The sequence below is a fragment of the Salvelinus sp. IW2-2015 genome, unplaced genomic scaffold (assembly GCF_002910315.2).
Source record: "Salvelinus sp. IW2-2015 unplaced genomic scaffold, ASM291031v2 Un_scaffold2746, whole genome shotgun sequence".
NCBI classification, from domain to species: Eukaryota; Metazoa; Chordata; class Actinopteri; order Salmoniformes; family Salmonidae; genus Salvelinus; species Salvelinus sp. IW2-2015.
Window position 1 is genome coordinate 43,427 of NW_019944049.1, and position 18,854 is coordinate 62,280.

The 18,854-nt window shown below is 45.2% G+C and overlaps 1 protein-coding gene and 1 long non-coding RNA gene across 2 annotated transcripts; both read right to left on the reverse strand.

Moving 5' to 3' along the window:
- Nucleotides 1–3,256: 3,256 nt before the first annotated feature.
- znf414 (zinc finger protein 414) lies at nt 3,257–18,060 on the reverse strand. Its single transcript, XM_024141788.2, is given in 7 exon segments — nt 3,257–3,471; nt 3,474–3,491; nt 10,583–11,145; nt 11,257–11,362; nt 13,789–13,902; nt 17,579–17,702; nt 17,909–18,060. Coding segments are annotated over 7 exon segments (1,110 nt in total). The 5' UTR covers nt 17,912–18,060; the 3' UTR covers nt 3,257–3,289.
- On the reverse strand, nt 3,769–4,744 carry LOC139025473 (uncharacterized). The gene is made up of 3 exons (XR_011477065.1): nt 4,636–4,744; nt 4,154–4,553; nt 3,769–3,859 (listed from the first exon to the last, which is right to left on the reverse strand). It is a non-coding gene; the product is annotated as an uncharacterized lncRNA (long non-coding RNA).
- Nucleotides 18,061–18,854: the final 794 nt, after the last annotated feature.

Consider the following 18,854-nt stretch of genomic DNA (forward strand, 5'->3'; position numbering starts at 1 on the left):
AGAGAGATGGATTTACTAAACAAGAGCTATAAAGTATATCGAGGAGCAGTATATTGACAGGGGATTACTAGACAAGAGGCATAATAATGGATTACCGGACAACGCTAAAAGAAGGGATTTACTCAGACGAGGGCTATACAATAGACATGATATAGGAAGTAATAGCCAGTGATTTTTACTAGACAAGGAGGCTTAATAGACTGGGATTTACTCGACAAGAGGCTATAATAGAGGGTGGGATTTACTAGACAAGAGGCTTAATAATGGGATTTACTAAAGAAACAAGAGGCTATAATAGACAGTGGGATTTACTAGACAAGAGGCTATAATCAGACAGTGAGATTACTAGACGAAGGCATATAGAGGGTATTTACTAGACAAGAGGCTATAATAGACTGGGGATTTTATCATAGACAATGAGGCGCTATATAAGAGCCACAGTGGGATTTACTAGACAAGAGGCTATAATAGAGGTGGATTTACTGACAAGAGGCTATAATAGACAGTGGGATTTACTCGACAAGAGGCTAATATAGACGGTGGGATTACTAGAAAGGGCTATAATAGACCGGTGGGATTTACTAGACAAGAGGCTACAATAGACGTGGGATTTACTAGACAAGAGGCTATAATTAGACGTGGATTTACTGACAAGAGGCTATAATTAGAGGGTGGGATTTACTCGACAAGAGGCTATAATAGAGGGTGGATTTACTCGACAAGAGGCTATAATAAGAGGGATGGATTTACTAGACAAGAGGCTATAATAGAGGGTGTGATTTACTAGACAAGAGGCTATAATAGAGTGGGGATTTACAGCCAAGAGCTATAATAGAGGTGGGATTTACTAGACAAGAGGCTATAATAGACAGTGGATTTACTCGACAGAGGCTATAATGACAGTGGGATTTACTAGACAAGAGGATATAATAGAACTGGGATTTACCTAGACAAGAGGCTATATAGACAGTGGGATTTACTGAGACAAGAGGCTATAATAGCAGTGGGATTATCTAGACAAGAGGCTATAATAGAGCAGTGGGATTTACTAGACAAGAGGCTATAATAGAGGGTGGGATTTACTTAGACAAGAGGCTATAATAGAGGGTGGGATTATCTAGACAAGAGGCTATAAATAGAAGTGGGATTTACTAGACAAGAGGCTATAATAGAGGGTGGGATTTACTAGACAAGAGGCTATAATAGAGGGTGGGATTTACTAGAACAGAGGCTATAATAGACAGGTGGATTTACTAGACAAGAGGCTATAATAGAGGGTGGGATTTACTAGACAAGAGGCTATAATAGACGTGGGATTTACTAGACAAGAGGCTATAATAGAGGGTGGGATTTAACTTAGACAAGAGGCTATAATAGAGTGGGATTTACTCGACAAGAGGCATAATAAGAGGGTGGGATTTACTAGACAAGAGGCTATAATAGAGGTGGGATTTACTAGACAAGAGGCTATAATAGACTGGGATTTACTAGACAAGAGGCTATAATAGAGGGTGGGATTTACTAGACAACGAGGCTATAATAGACAGTGGGATTTACTCGACAAGAGCTATATAGACAGTGGGGATTTACTAACGAGAGGCTATAATAGAGGGTGGGATTTACTAGACAAGAGGCTATAATAGACAGTGGGATTTACTAGACAAGAGGCTAATAATAGACTGGGATTTACTAGACAAGAGGCTATAATAGACAGTGGGATTTACTAGACAAGAGGCTATAATAAAGTGGGATTTACTAGACAAGAGGCTATAATAGAATGGGATTTACTGACAAGAGGCTATAATAGAGGGTGGGATTTACTCGACAAGAGGCTATAATAGATGGGATTTACTGACAAGAGGCTATAATTAGAAGTGGGATTTACTAGACAAGAGGCTATAATAGAGTGGGATTTACTAGACAAGAGGCTATAATAGAGGGTGGGATTTACTAGACAAGAGGCTATAATAGAGGTGGGATTTACTAGACAAGAGGCTATAATAGATGGGATTTACTAGACAAGAGGCTATAATAGACGTGGGATTTACTAGACAAGAGGCCTATAATAGAGGGTGGGATTTACTAGACAAGAGGCTATAATAGAGGGTGGGATTTACTAGACAAGAGGCTATAATAGACTGGATTTACTAGACAAGAGGCTATAATAGACAGTGGGATTTACTAGACAAGAGGCTATAATAGAGGGTGGGATTACTCGACAAGAGGCTATAATAGAGGGGTGGGATTTACTGACAAGAGGCTATAATAGAGGTGGTTTACTAGCAAGGCATATAGAGGTGGGATTACTGACAAGGCTATAATAGACAGTGGGATTTACTAGACAAGAGGCTATAATAGAGTGGGATTTACTAGACAGAAGGCTATAATAGAGGGTGGGATTTACTAGACAAGAGGCTATAATAGAGGGTGGGATTTACTAGACAAAGAGGCTATAATAGAGGGTGGGATTTACTAGACAAGGGCTATAATAGAGGGTGGATTTACTAGACAAGAGGCTATAATAGACAGTGGGATTTACTAGACAAGAGGCTATAATAGAGGGTGGGATTTACTAGACAAGAGGCTATAATAGACAGTGGATTTACTAGACAAGAGGCTATAATAGAGGGGGATTTACTAGACAAGAGGCTATAATAGAGGGTGGGATTTACTAGACAAGAGGCTATAATAGAGGGTGGATTTACTAGACAAGAGGCTATAATAGAGTGGGATTTACTCGACAAGAGGCTATTATAAGACAGTGGGATTTACTAGACAAGAGGCTATAATAGGGTGGGATTTACTAGACAAGAGGCTATAATAGACAGTGGGATTTACTAGACAAGAGGCTATAATAGACAGTGGGATTTACTAGACAAGAGGCTATAATAGACAGTGGGATTTACTAGACGAGCATATGAGGATTTACGACAAGAGCTATAATAGACGTGGGATTTACTCGACAAGAGGCTATAATAGAGGGTGGGATTTACTCGACAAGAGGCTATAATAGAGGGTGGGATTTACTGACAAGAGGCTATAATAGCTGGGATTTACTAGACAAGAGGCTATAATAGAGGGTGGGATTTACTAGACAGTGGGATTTACTAGACAAGAGGCTATAATAGACGTGGGATTTACTAGACAAGAGGCTATAATAGAGGTGGGATTTACTAGACAAGAGGCTATAATAGAGGGTTGGGATTTACTAGCACAAGAGGCTATAATAGACAGTGGGATTTACTAGACAAGAGGCTATAATAGACAGTGGGATTTACTAGACAAGAGGCTATAATAGACAGTGGGATTTACTAGACAAGAGGCTATAATAGACAGTGGTACCTGTGTCGTTACCAGGCTTTGCAGCAGGGCTCTTGTGTTTGCCCTTGATGTGGGCAGTCATCTCCTTCCTGTTGGGGGAGTGGCCACACTGGACACAGCTGTAGCGCCCCCTGGTGTGTTTCCATAGATACGGCCGTTGAAGGACTGACCTGTAGGAGAGAGGGGTAAACATTAACCAGGCCAATCCAAATGGACTCCTAGACCCTAGTGGAGAGCTGAGGGTGTAAACATGGTAGTAGCCCCCCCCCCCCTTGCTCTCTGATAGGCTAGGTATGAAGTATCACCATATTGCTTATACCAATCAAATCCTCTCACATCTCCATAAAAAGGTAGGGTCTAGTGCCCATATTAACACAGGGGCTAGTGGTTTCAGATTGATTTAAGGTCAAAGCAGTATAGCTAAACACACAAAAAAGACAAGTTTTTGACAAGGGGGAAGTGGAAGCTGGTGAACATGAATCAACATTGAAGTGAAGGCAGCCAGACACAGCAAAGCCACAAGCCCTCAGCCCTGTTACTACTGAAGCCACAAGCCCTCAGCCCTGTACGAAATGAAAGCCAACGCCCTGTACTACTGAAAAGCCACAAAGCCCTCAGCCCTGTAATTACAGCAAAGCCACAAGCCCTCAGCCCTGTAAAGCAAGCATCCATCTACAGCAAAGCCACAAGCCCTCAGCCCTGTACTACAGCAAAAGCCACAAGCCCTCAGCCCTGTACTACAGCAAAGCCACAAGCCCTCAGCCCTGTACTACAGCAAAGCCACAAGCCCTCAGCCCTGTACTACGCAAAGCACAAGCCCTCAGCCCTGTACTACTGAAAGCCACAAGCCCTCAGCCCTGTACTACAGCAAGCCACAAGCCCTCAGCCCTGTACTACTGAAAGCCACAAGCCCTCAGCCTGTACTACACAAGCACAAGCCCTCAGCCCTGTACTACAGCAAAGCCACAAGCCCTCAGCCCTGTACTACAGCAAAGCCACAAGCCCTCAGCCCTGTACTAACAAAGCCACAAGCCCTCAGCCCTGTAACTAAAAGCCACAAGCCCTCAGCCCTGTACTACAGCAAAGCCACAAGCCCTCAGCCCTGTACTACTGAAAGCCACAAGCCCTCAAGCCCCTGTACTACACAGCAAAGCCACAAGCCCTCAGCCCTGTACTACAGCAAAGCCACAAGCCCTCAGCCCTGTACTACAGCAAGCGACCAAGCCTCCGCCCTGTAAAAAGTCACAAGCCCTCAGCCCTGTACTACAGCAAGCCACAAGCCCTCAGCCCTGTACTAAAAGTCACAAGCCTCACCCTGTACTACAGCAAAGCCACAAGCCCTCAGCCCTGTACAAAGTCCCAAGCCCTCAGCCCTGTACTAAAAGTCACAAGCCCTCAGCCCTGTACTAAAAGTCACAAGCCCTCACCCTGTATAAGTCACAAGCCTCAACCCTGTACTACTAAAAGTCACAAGCCCTCAGCCCTGTACTAAAGTCACAAGCCCTCAATCGCTGTACTAAAAGTCACAAGCCCTCAGCCCTGTACTACTAAAAGTCACAAGCCCTCAGCCCTGTACTAAAAGTCACAAGCCTCAGCCCTGACTAGAAAGTCAACAAGCCACTCAGCCCGTACTTAAAGTCACAAAAGCCCTCAGCCCTGTACTACTAAAAGTCAGCACAAGCCCTCAGCCCTGTACTACTGAAAGTCAAAACGAACCTACAGCTCTTCACACCACAGACCTCTTCTAAAAGGCAGTCGGAGCTTGGGCACAGACCGGGGTCTTGTTCAGTAGGCACCAGATGAAGGAAACCACTTGGAACGAGAGGTGGTATTATGATAAACGCTCATTGCTCATGTTCTGTAGGAAAAGGTTTTATGTTAACGAACCCAAACATCTGAATGGGTAGTTAATCCTTAAGAGTCTAATATTAAAGTAACATAATAAATCAAATCTGTCATTTCAAGCTACAGATATCAGTCTTTTGCTTGGGCTGCATCTCGATCCACCGTAWACGCCGATGTCGGGCCTTCTGCGCCTCTCGATCCACCGTATACGCCGATGTCGAGCCTTCTGCGCCTCTCGATCCACCGTATACGCCGATGTCGAGCCTTCTGCGCCTCTCGATCCACCGTATACGCCGATGTCGGGCCTTCTGCGGTGGAAGGTGGCAGAGCCAGAGTGGTGTTTGTCAGACCATGTCTTCTCACACACACACATCTGTAGCGTCTGAACGGTTTGAAAACCCACAAGTGTCACGGGACTCGTCGGAGGGTAACCCAGACAAATTAATGGAAGTAGTTTTGTGCTAACAAAAATGAGCGGTTAAATGTCTAAAATAAACTCATATTTCCTGAGCTTTCTTATACAGCGCATTCTGAAAGTATTCAGACACCGTGGCTTTTTCCACGTTACGTTACAGCCTTATTCTAAGACGGATTAAATCGTTTTCCCCCCTCATCAATCTACCCACAATACCCCATAATGACAAAGCAAAAACAGGTTTATAGAATGTTTTGCAAAAGTATTAAAAATAAGGTATTTAGACCCTTTACTCAGTACTTTGTTGAAGCACCTTTTGGCAGCGATTACAGCCTCGAGTCTTTTTGGGTATGACACTACAAGCTTGGCACACCTGTATTTGGGGAGTTTCTCCCATTCTTCTCTGCAGATCCTCTCAAGCTCTGTCAGGTTGGATGGGGAGCGTCGCTGCACAGCTATTTTCAGGTCTCTCYAGAGATGTTCAAGTCCGGCCTTTTCTGCCAGTTCTGAATGTGTTATTCCATAGGYGATAGTTATATATATAGTCTTAGACTTTTAGAGGTTAATAACCCTGCTGGTGAAAGCATCCACACCGGGCTGTGTCAGTGAATCTGGGAGTTGGACAGGTTGAACAACCAGCCACATGATGGATCGATTAGGTGATTATTAGGTGATTGGTTAGGCCGGGGCAGGAAAAGGGAAGCCAAGTTAGCAGGAAGGGGAGAGGGAGAAAGCCAATAACGCAGGTTAGCATTGGAGGAAGAAGCAGGAGAATTCCATTGGATATGACCAGAGGGCAGTTTAATGGTTTCTCCACGTCTCACCTGCGCTCCATCTCTAGTTAACCTGTGACTGGCTGGAGGAGAGGTCCATCTGTGACTTAGAGACCCCGGAGCGTCTGGCAGGACAGTGCAACACGATAAAACACAATTCACTCACTCATCACTGCAATCAGCACATCTGTGTTTCATCCAGGGATCTCCTGTACAGGACAAGCCTGGTGGTCCTAGATCTGTGTAGCCCCCAACTCCTATGGTCGTTGCAGTTGACTATAGCACAAACAGATCTGGGACCAGGCTAAAATAGGACCACTAGTCAACATGAACTAACACGGACGTGAATTCCAAGCAACTTTTGAACGAAACGTTCAATACATATTTACCCATGGTAGGAGTGGTCAGAAAGAGACTTCTTACGACTTTAATGCCAAAACATTCAGGAGATACAGTACCAGTCAAAAGTTTGGACACATCGACTCATTCAAGGGTTTTTGCTTTATTTTTACTATTTTCTACATTGTAGAATAATAGCAAAAACATAAACTATGAAATAACACATATGGAATCATGTAGTAACCAAAAAACTGTTAAACAATCAAAATATACTTTATATTTGAGATTCTTCAAATAGCCTTTACCTTGATGGACAGCTTTGCATACTCTTGTTACTAAATTATTCCATATGTGTTCTTTCATAGTTTTGATGTCTTCACTATTATTCTACAATGTAGAAAATAGTAAAAAATAAAGAAAAACCCTTGAATGAGTAGGTGTTGTAAACCTTTTGACCGTTAGTGTAGCCGTGCTCAGAGTTGTCCCRTTTTGCATACCCCGGCCTACCACGAGACATCCATTCTTTCATCACTGGAAAATGAAACGGTTGAGTTAGATATCATTAAAAACTTTTTTCCCCTTCATTTTCACATTGTAGCTTAGACCCTATTTTACATCCTCATCATCGGAGGAGTTTTGTGTTTTTCCTACCGTCTGATCGCATTCTCTTGAATACAGGGTGAGTGTCATGTTTTGGCTGATAAATGTACTAAAATGGGAATAAAATGTACATTTCAACCTTCAAATTGGTACCACGAAGATGTTGACTTGAATGGGAATATCATTTGTTTTAATTGATACTGTCAATCCTCCATAGGAAACCTATTGAAATCAGAACTACAATAGACATTGAAGTTGACAGTCAATGGTCATTTGACCGGTGGCCATCATTAGCAGTGATTGGAAATTTAAATTGCAATTCGATGTAAATTATGTACCAGATAAAACACAGCAGTCTGAAGGGAGGGGTCCCCCCCATCATTCTATCTAAAACACAGCAGTCTGGAAGGGAGGGTCCCCCATCATTTCTATCTAAAAACACAGCCAGTCTTGAAGAGGGGTCCCCCCCTCCTTATCAAAACACAGCAGTCTAAGGAGCGGCCCCCCATTTCATTCTATCTAAACACAGCAGTCTGAAGGGAGGGGTCCCCCCATCATTCTATCTAAAACACCAGCAGTCTGAAGGGAGGGTCCCCCCCATCATTCTATCTAAAACACAGCAGTCTGCAAGGGAGGGGTCCCCCCCATCATTCTATCTAAAACACAGCGGTCCTGAAGGGAGGGTCCCCCCATCATTCTATCTCAAAACACAGCAGTTCTGAAGGGAGGTCCCCCCCATCATTCTATCTAAAAACACAGCAGTCTGAAGGGAGGGGTCCCCCATCATTCTATCTAAAACACAGCAGTCTGAAGGGAGGGGTCCCCCCATCCATTCTATCTAAAAACACAGCAGTCTGAAGGGAGGGGTCCCCCCTCTTATCTAAAACACAGCAGTCTGAGGAGGGGTCCCCCCATCATTCTATCTAAAACACAGCAGTCTGAAGGGAGGGGTCCCCCCATCATCTATCTAAAACACAGCAGTCTGAAGGGAGGGTTCCCCCCCATCATTCTATCTAAAACACAGCAGTCTGAAGGGAGGGTCCCCCCATCATTCTAATATAAAAACACAGCAAGTCTGAAAGGAAGGTCCCCCATCATTCTATCTAAAACACAGCAGTCGGAAGGAGGGGTCCCCCCATCATTCTATCTAAAACACAGCAGTCTGAAGGGAGGGTCCCCCCATCATTCTATCTAAAACACACGGTCTGAAGGAGGGTCCCCCCCCATCATTCATCTAAAACACAGCAGTCTGAAGGGAGGGGTCCCCCCATCATTCTATCTAAAACACAGCAGTCTGAAGAGGTCCCCCCATCATTCTATCTAAACACAGCAGTCTAAGGGAGGGTCCCCCTCATCATTTCTATCTAAAACACAAGCAGTCTGAAGGAGGGTCCCCCATCATTCTATCTAAAACACAGCAGTCTGAAGGGAGGGTCCCCCATCATTCTATCTAAAACCAGCAGTCTGAAGGGAGGGTCCCCCATCATTCTATCTAAAACACAGCAGTCTGAAGGGGGGTCCCCCCCACATTCTATCTAAAACACAGCAGTCTGAAGGGAGGGTCCCCCTCATCATTCTATCTAAAACACAGCAGTCTGAAGGGAGTCCCCCATCATTCTATCTAAAACACAGCAGTCTGAAGGGAGGCGGTCCCCCCCATCATTCTATCTTACAAACACACAGTCTGAGGGAGGGTCCCCCCATCATTCTATCTAAAACACAGCAGTCTGAAGGGAGGGGTCCCCCATCATTCTATCTAAAACACAGCAGTCTGAAGGAGGGGTCCCCCCCACATTCTATCTAAAACAACAGCATCTGAAGGGAGGGTCCCCCCATCATTCTATCTAAAACACAGCAGTCTGAAAGGAGGGGTCCCACCCCCCATCATTCTATCTAAAAACACAGCGGTCTGAAGGGAGGTCCCCCCATCATTCTATCTAAAAACAACAGCATCTGAAGGGAGGGGTCCCCCATTCAATTCTATTCTAAAACACAGCAGTCTGAAGCGAGGGGTCCCCCCCATCATTCTATCTAAAACACAGCAGTCTGAAGGGAGGGTCCCCCCATCATTCTAATCTAAAACACAGCAGTCTGAAGGAGGGTCCCCCCATCCATTCTATCTAAAAACACCAGCAGTCTGAGAGGAGGGTCCCCTCCATCATTCTACTTAAAACGACAGCGTTCTGAAGGAGGGTCCCCTCCATCATTCTATCTAAAACACAGCAGTCTGAGAGGAGGGTCCCCCCATCATTCTACTAAAACAACAGGCAGTCTGAAGGGAGGTCCCCCCATCATTCCTATCTAAAACACACAGTCTGAACAGGAGTCCCCCATCAGCTATCTCAAAACACAGCAGCTGAAGGGACGGCGCCCCCCATCATATCTATCTAAAACACCAGCAGTCTAGCGCATCCCTCAGAATACGAAGGTCGAGAGATTCCCCGCCATCATTCTATCTAAAAACACAGCAGTCTGAAAAAGGGAGGGGTTCCCCATCATTCTATCTAAAGACACGAGCAGTCGAAAGCGGGAAGGGGCGGGGCTCCCCCCATCATTCTATCTAATAACACAGCAGTCTGAAGGAGGGGTCCCCCCTCATCTATCTAAAACGCGCGGTTCTAGGAGGGGTCCCCCCTCATTCTCTAAAAACCAGCGTCTGGAGAGGGTCCCCCCATCAATTCTACCTAAAACACCAGCACTCGGAAGAGAGGGGTCCCCCGCCATCATTCTATCTAAAAACCACAGCAGTCTGAAGGATGGTTCCCCCCATCATTATCTAAAACCACAGCAGTCTGAAGGGAGGGGTCCCCCCCATCATTCTATCTAAAACACAGCAGTCTGAAGGGAGGGGTCCCCCCCATCATTCTATCTAAAACACAGCGGTCTGAAGGGAGGGGTCCCACCCTGTGTTCAAGAGAAAGTCTCGACCAATGGCAGGCACAACACAACCGCCTCCGATTATGTAAAATAGGATCTAATCTTCAACATAATTATACMATTTTTTWWATTTTATTTTATTTTTTACAAATCATAGTTCACATATTTAGATAATTGATGTTAAAAGTTTTATTTTATTTTATTAATTCGTTTGACAACCCTGTTTTTAAAGCTTTTAAGTGATATCGACTCAACACGGATGTCTCACGGTAGGGTAGGGGGTGGGTCAACGTTGAGCACCTCTCGCTCCTCAAAAACGAGCTGCGGTCAAAAAGTAATTTAAATGAAATAGAAATGACAACATTTCCTAACCCTGAGATTCAACCAAAGAAGCTGACTGTTATTAGATCACCTTGGTTCTTCCTCCAGCGAGCGTTCGAACCGGGCGGGGCGGAGGTCTGGGGTGGCGGAGAGGAAGGTAGAGCAGAAGGGACGGGCCTGGGAGGCCTCTGCTGTTGCTGCTCCGGTCCAGAAACTTCCAGTGGAGATTTAAGGTACTGTGAAAAGGAACCATAGGATCCCTCGGGGAGCTGGTCTGYGAGGCTTGGGGGCTGGGTGGCTGACAATCCCCCACCACCTCCCTCCTGGATGGAGAAAGCCCCAGGGAGCAGGGCCGAGTTGAGGTCCAGGCCGAGGAGAGATCCATCCTCTGGGGGCTGGTAGGGGGAGGGAGCCAGGGCAGAGAGATTGTCAGACCCAGTGGACCCAGGGACAAGGTGGGAGGGTTCCGACTCCATGGGTTCCTGCTGCTGTGGGGTCTCCTGGTCTGTAGCCATGGGAACAGCAGCATCGGGGTCAGGCTTGACCTCTGCCTGTTCGCCAGCCTTGGCCTTGCTCTTGGCTACCTTAGCGCAGGTGTGGAGGTGTTTGAGGAGGGCGCGGTAGGAACGCAGCTTGGACCGACAGCTCTGACACCTGGCAGAGAGGAAGAGGGAAAGCAAGACAATCGTCAGACCTGTCAGAGGGACATCTGGATGACGAGTAGCACTGAGTGTATCTCTCCTACACACACACACAAATACCTACAGGAAGTACGTGTTGGGTTTGTGGTGCTGTCTCATATGTTCCATCAGATGCTGCATGCTGGGAAAGGAGCCGCTGCAGCCGATAGAGGAGCAGAGGAACACTTTACCTGCGAGGAGGGAGAGAGATAGTGAGTACATTCCATATTAATTAACGTGATTATGGCAGGAGAGAGAGATAGTGAGTACATTCCATATAAACTGATGATTATGGCGGGAGAGAGATAGTGAGTACATTCCATATTAAACTGTTATGGCAGGGGAAGATAGTGAGTACATTCCATATTAAACTGATTATGGCAGGAGGGAGAGAGATAGTGAGTACATTCCATATTAAACTGATTATGGCAGGAGGGAGGAGATAGTGAGTACATTCCATATTACCGATTATGGCAGGAGAGAGATAGTGAGTACATTCCATATTAAACTGATTATGGCAGGAGGGAGAGAATAGTGAGTACATCTCATATTAAACCGATTATGGCAGGAGAGAGATAGTGAGTACATCCATATTAAACTGATTATGGCAGGAGGGAGAGAGATAGTGAGTACATTCCATATTAAACCGATTATGCAGGAGAGAGATAGTGAGTACATTCCATATTAAACTGATTATGGCAGGGAGGAGAGAGATAGTGAGTACATTCCAATTTAAACCGATTATGGCAGGAGAGAGAGATAGTGACTACATTCCATATTAAACTAATTATGGCAGGAGGAGAGATAGTGAGTACATTTAAACTGATTATGTGGCAGGAGGAGAATGTGAAAATAGTCATGTAATCACCTTACTCTGCTCATCTTAAATCGGCGTAAGGTCAAAACCGAAGTGAGCATACGGCCGATTAAAACCCCTCGTTTTCTGAGCCATCTTTCTAATTATTAGGATGCGTAAACACCTTAAAAATCGCTATTCCAACTGTGGATTGATCTGCGCATGTGCCAGCCTCCCCTCTCTTGTGGGCGCCACCTCCCTCTCTGTGGGCGCCAGCCTGCCCCCCTCTCTTGTGGGGCGCCAGCCCCCCCTTCTTGTGGGGCGCCAGCGCCCTCCCCCTCCTCTTGGGGCGCCAGCCTCCCCCTCTCTTGTGGGGCGCCAGCCCCCTCTCTTGTGGGGCCCACCTCCCCTCTCTTGTGGGGCGCCAGCCTCCCCCTCTCTTGTGGGGCGCCAGCCTCCCCTCTCTTGTTGGGGCCGCCACATCTGAGCAGGACTCCTGGCCTACCTTACATACCTGGCCCCTATCTGCATGGACATTATCTGAGCAGACTCCTGCTGCATTCATCCTCACTTGACAATTGTGCTAGGATGATTTTGGACTACTGTCAAACTTGAAACTCCATTGGATTGACTCTTTTGGATTCTCGGTGCGGCCCGCTAGTAGCGGCTGTGCCACCCTCCGTCTTTCACCGACGCTAGTCCTGGAAACATCCCTCAAGGTGCTTCTCTGCTGTGTCATCCTGGAAACTACCATCCCCTGCCAAGGGTTTCTCTGCTGACAATCCTGGAAACTACTCCCCTCAAGTGCTTCCTTGCTGGCTATCATCCTGGAATAATCCCCTCAAGTTTGCTTCTCTGCTGTATCATACTTGGTAAGTCACCGCTCTCTCCTTGCTGCTGGGATATAGTTGTGGAGGGTGTATTGTTGGCGTCCTTAATGTGGCCGGTTATAGTGTGGTTGGTTTATTGTGGGTCCTAGTGGCTGGCCGTTATGAGTTGTGGTTGGTTGATTGTAGGTCCTAAGGCTGGCCGGGTTATAGTGTTGGTTGGGTTTATTGGAGGTCTTAGTGCTTGGCTGTGGTTTGTCTTGTGTTTGTTTATTGTGGTCTAGTTGCTGGTCATGGGTGTATAGTCTGTGGTTTGTGTATTTTGTGGTCCATAGTGCTGGCTGGGTTCTAGTCTAGTGGTTGTGTTTATTGTGGGTCCTGTGGCTGGTGGTTCTATCATGTGGTGTGTTTTTGTTTGGGTCCTAGTGGCTGCTGGGGTTCTAGTTCTTGGTTGTGTTTATTGTGGGTCCTAGTGCTGGCTGGGTTCTAGTCTGTGGTTGTGTTTATTGTGGGTCCTAGTGCTGGCTGGGTTATAGTCTGTGGTTGGGTTTATTGTGGGTCCTAGTGCTGGCTGGGTTCTAGTCTGTGGTTGGGTTTATTTTGGGTCCTAGTGTTTTGTTTTTGCGTCTTTTACCTTCAGTAAGGTACACCAGCTGAAAATACAATATTTTTGGTTATGGAAAAATATATTTCACAGCAGTTTAGATGGTACAATGATTCTGTACACAATACTTCCTTGTTTTGTCACATTAACTTTAATTATGAGAACTAATAGAATTTCAGCAACCAGGAAACGACAGAGCGATTTCTGCATTGTGCAGCTTTAATCTGACTATAATAATTGTAACTGTCCTCAGTGACGCTTTTTATCCTCATACACACACGCAGCAGTTCAGGTACTTCTGAGTCGACCTTTATCCAATAAGGAAATCTTTATTCATAAAACCATGTCTCCTCCAGGATCCAGGAAGTGTGTTGTATTCTATGAGCTTACCTGGGAGGGACTGCGTGGGGACGTGATTCTGATGGTCCTTGATGTGTTTGGCCAAGCTGTCTGTGTCCGTGTAGACACGATAGCAGCCATATAATGTGCAGGGCATTCTCTGACCTATAGAGAGAGGAAACAGATTTCTTGTTTTAAATGTTTTAAACAGTTGCAGTCGATAATATTGTTCAGCTAATACAGTCATCAAGGCAGGGGTGTAAWCATCACGCCGATTCTGTTGCAAAACATTTAGCAACAGAAACCGTTTTTTTCCCAAATGGAAAAACACAGCTCCATCCCCGTTTTGTTCCATTTGCTTCCGTTTGGTTCCTAAACAGTAAACGGTTTCCGTAATACATATGCCTCATGACTCACTAATTTCATTCATGTTGACGAAATAAGAAATGACACATTATCAACAGGTCTAGGTTTTCAGTAAGACGCAGAGCACCCTGCCTCTATCAGGTAGCCTAGTGGTTAGAGCGWTGGGCCAGTAACCGGAAGGTTCCTGGATCGAATCCCCGAGCGGACAAGGTAAAAATCTGTCGTTGTGCCCCTGAGCAGAACTGTTCCCTGGGCGCCGAAGACGTGGATGTCGATTAAGGCAGCCCCCCCTCACCTCTCTGATGGGGTTGGGTTAAATGCAGAAGACACATTTCATTTGAATACATTCAGTTGGACAACTGACTAGGTATCACGCATTTTCCTTTCTGTAGCCTAGTTGTAATTTTAGAATCAGAATCAGTTTGACGAGGTGAAAAACAGATTTTTTTACTATTATCTTTTTCGATGGTGCCCTAGGCTGATTGCTCTGCTATTTTATTAGCAATTTAGTGTTGTGGATTTTTATTTTGAGTAGCTAATCAATCTTGTCATTCTGAATGTCAACGTTGAAATCAGTTAAAGAAATTGGACTTTCCTGTCATCAACAAAGTATAGCTAGCTCTTTGTTTTCGACCCTGCTCTCTCTCCTTCAATGTCCACATTGTAAAATGTAATTATTTTTTTGGAGAACATCTCCCGCCTAGGACCCTCGCTCACTACATCTGACAGAAAAAATTATCCATACATTCATTTTTTTTCTAGAATTGATTATGTGAACACAGTACTTGCAAAATCAATTAATAAACTACAGCTCATCCAAAAAAAAGTGCCTCTAGGATTCTGCCACAAACAAACCAGTCTGTCCACATCACCCTCATCCTTGCTCATCTACATGGCTACCATTTTCTAAAAAAATTGACTACACAATTATCCTTCTTGTCTACAAAGCCCTAAATGACATCGGACCAGCCTACCTGTCAGACCTACTCTCCCCCTGACCCTCCATGCACTCTACATTCAAGCCCTGCCAAACTGCTCCACCTCCACGTAGCTCTTACATCCATGCCCCCAGGACCAGTCTCCTCCGGGCCCCCAGGACCAGTCTCCTCCGTGCCCCCAGGACCAGTCTCCTCCGTGCCCCAGGACCAGTCTCCTCGTGCCCCCAGGACCAGTCTCCTCCGTGCCCCCAGGACCAGTCTCCTCCGGGCCCCCAGGACCAGTCTCCTCCATTGCCCCCAGGACCAGTTCTCATCCGGGCCCCCAGGACCAGTCTCCTCCGTGCCCCCAGGACCAGTCTCCTCCGTGCCCCAGGACCAGTCTCATCCGGGCCCCCAGGACCAGTCTCCTCCGTGCCCCCAGGACCAGTCTCCTCCGTGCCCCAGGACCAGTCTCCTCCGTGCCCCAGGACCAGTCTCTCCGTGCCCCCAGGACCAGTCTCCTCAGTCATGTGTTGCTACCAGCTGTGTTGTCTGTCGGTGTTGCTGCCAGCTGTATTGGTCTTGTCGTTGGTTGCTGCCATGCTGTGTTGTCTCGTGTTTGCTCCGCTGTGTTGTCTGTGTTGTGCCCTCTGTGTTGTCTGTGTTGCTGCCATGCTGTGTGTTGTCTCGTGTGTTGCTGCCATGCTGTGTTTGTCTGTGTTGGCTGCCAGCTGTGTGTTGTCGTTGTGTTGCTGCCAGCTGTGTTGTCTGTTGTTTTGCTGCCAGCTGTGGTTTTGTCTGTGTTTTGCCCGTGGTTTTTGTCTGTGTTGCTGCCAGCTGTGGTGTTGTCCGTGTGTTGCTACCAGCTGTGTTGTCGTCGTGTGTTGCTCAGCTGTGTTGTCTGTGTTTGCTCCAGCTGTGGTTGTTCTGTGTTTGCTCCAGCTGTGGTGTTGTTCTGTGTTGTCCATGCTGTGTTGTCATGTGTTGTGTACCATGCTGTGTTGTCATGGTTGCTACCATGCTGTGTTGTCATGCGTTGCTACCATGCTGTATTGTCATGCGTTGCTAACCCAATGCTGTGTTGGTGTCTTAGGTCTCTCTTTATGTAGTGTCTCTCTTGTCCTATATTTTTAATTTATTTTTAATCCCAGCCCCCGTCCCCACAGGAGGCCTTTTCCCTTTAGGCCGTCATTGTAAATCAGAATATGTTCTCTAACTGACTTGCCTAGTTAAATAAAGGTCAAATAAAAGTTCTGACACTTGCCAGGTGGTAGTGTGAAGCGTCATCACGTGGTATTGTTACTTTGACACAAGCGTTGCTATGTTGTGTCGAATCAGTAGTTATTTGAAAACAGCATCGGAACGTCAGATGGTGATGTGCAGTTCGAACGATTCATTATTTTTTTTGAAYGACTCTTTACTGACTTKCGAGTCATGATTMTTTYCCCCCCCCAGAGTGACTCGTTCATTTGACATGCTGTACACTGGGTAGACTGGACTCATTTTTCGGATAAAAACTAGTTCATTGCATCTGCCGTGGAGCCCAGTTTCATAATATTACCATATGTCCCAACTGCTTGTTGTACTTTTTTAGTATATCACTAAAAAACAGGCCTTATTTTATTGCATTTTTCACCCTGCCAGCTCCTATTAATTCTATTGAGCACCAACTCGCCTTCCTAACGTTATATTCCCATCTTATTGTTCAACGTCACAATGACGTCTCTATTGTTGACAATGAGACAGCTCGTCCCATTGTTTCCTATAGGGGAAATATAGGTACGTCTGTTCATTTCGCCAAATATCTCGCAATGTATATCTTTTGTTTTTTTCCCCACAAACGAAATACCTTTTGCCCTTGGAACGCTGCTGGACCTCCCCCCATTGTTTTCATATGCAGAGGCATGCTGGTATATTTCGCCAAAAATCAAACAATGTGTTTATTTACATTTTTTTCCAAGTCGGACACCATTTTAAATCAGGATAATCTCCTCTTTCTAATTACATAAAGTTGGGCAGCGTAATCTGCTGTCATCGATCGCTAGACCAGAAACAGTCAAATTGCCATTCGTTTCCTACTTCCGTGTTTTGCAGACATAAGCACTATTGGCACCATCGAGGTGCGGATGTTTACTTTCAACACGAGTTGTTATTGTTCAGTTTCGTTCCAAAAACCTGATGGTAGTTGTAAAATAAAAAGGGTTACATTTTTGTGCCATTTCGGGCGAAATTGAATTCTAAGCATCACTCCAGTGAGGAGAGGCTCTGCAAACGTTTAATGCCATTCATTTGCTATGGGATCGCGCTAGTGTTCCAGCTCAGCCAAACTTTCTTTTGTCATTTTCAGCCTTGGATTTATTTTGACTCGTTATATTGTCCAAATTAAATTAAAGAAATGAGTCGAACAATTCGTTCTTTTGACGACGACAAACAGATCAGAATCAGATAAAAAAAATTGCCCAACTTCCCATGACTAGCGCCGGAGCTCCGTTATCAATCGTCCCATCACTATTGATTATAGTTCGCTAACAGTAAAATGTGTAGTTGTTGCATAAAACCTTGGGTTGTGTTGCTAGTAGGCTGCAGTAGTGGTACAGAGGCCATCCCCGTAGACTTGTTGGTGGAGGACGAGCGGTCAACTGGCGGTATGGGAGAAGACGACAGCAGTCTCACTAGTTCAGACTACCTAAAACAAATGAATCCATGCTGTTATATCAATATAACGGACATGTAGCTAGTTATGCATGTTTGGTTAGCTATATTAATTCCTTCGTCAGCTAACCAGCCAGAACAGACACTTTTCGATAGCTAGCTTATTAGCTAAACATAACAAAATATAAGCTACCGAAATGATTATCTAGCTATGTAACCAGACAAATAACTCTTACCATAGCCCATTTGCAATTAGGATGATCAATCTTAATCGTTGACCATTTTGCGAGCAAGAAGGAAAACGTAATGAAACGTTGATAGGTTTCTTTACCAGCGTCTCGTCTGCAACATAAAAAAAGTACTTCCGGGTTACGGAATTTCGGAAATGTTCAAAAGAAAAGTCCCCAACGTAATATGTTAAAAGTGTCGTTGACATAGTGGCGATTTTAGCATGTAAATCTTGGTGGGGCAAAATAAAAACTATGTTAGATGCATGCCAGCAAGGACACTACACAACACTAAACAATACATGAACTGCACTATAACGGCGACAAGCGGTGTACACAAACGGTAGATAGCGGTAAATTGCCGGTTAGGCCGCACATGCGAATCGCTTGTGGGCGTGCTGGCAGCATATGGCAGCAGTTTCGATTGTGCGTCAAGAATTCAGCATGTCAAGTTTGTATAAAAGTCTGGTTATTAAATGGGTACATAGTAAAATAGTAATATCCTCTAAAACGCTCTGGTGGCACAAACTTTGTTGCTCTGTTTCCAATTGTCCACATGGCTGGGGGAACCTATTCAAGTAAGTAAATACATGTTGAAAATGTAAAAAAAAAAAAAAAGATGTATTATTAGCTATTAACTAGCTACATTGCAGGCTGACTCAAATGAGCTGCTAAATGAGCTAGCTATCTAGACAAATTTACATACTGTATAGATAGCTAGCTAAGCGAATTAAATATCACCAGCTACCTAACTTCACATTAACGAGTTATCTTGATGTATTTATCACTGTAAAAAAACAAACTCCAAAGGCTCATCATCATCAACTCATTATCAAGCTTCAAATCTAATGTATTTATACAGCCCTTCTTACATCAGCTGATATCTCAAAGTGCTGTACAGAAACCCAGCCTAAAACCCCAAACAGCAAGCAATGCAGGTGTAGAAGCACGGTGG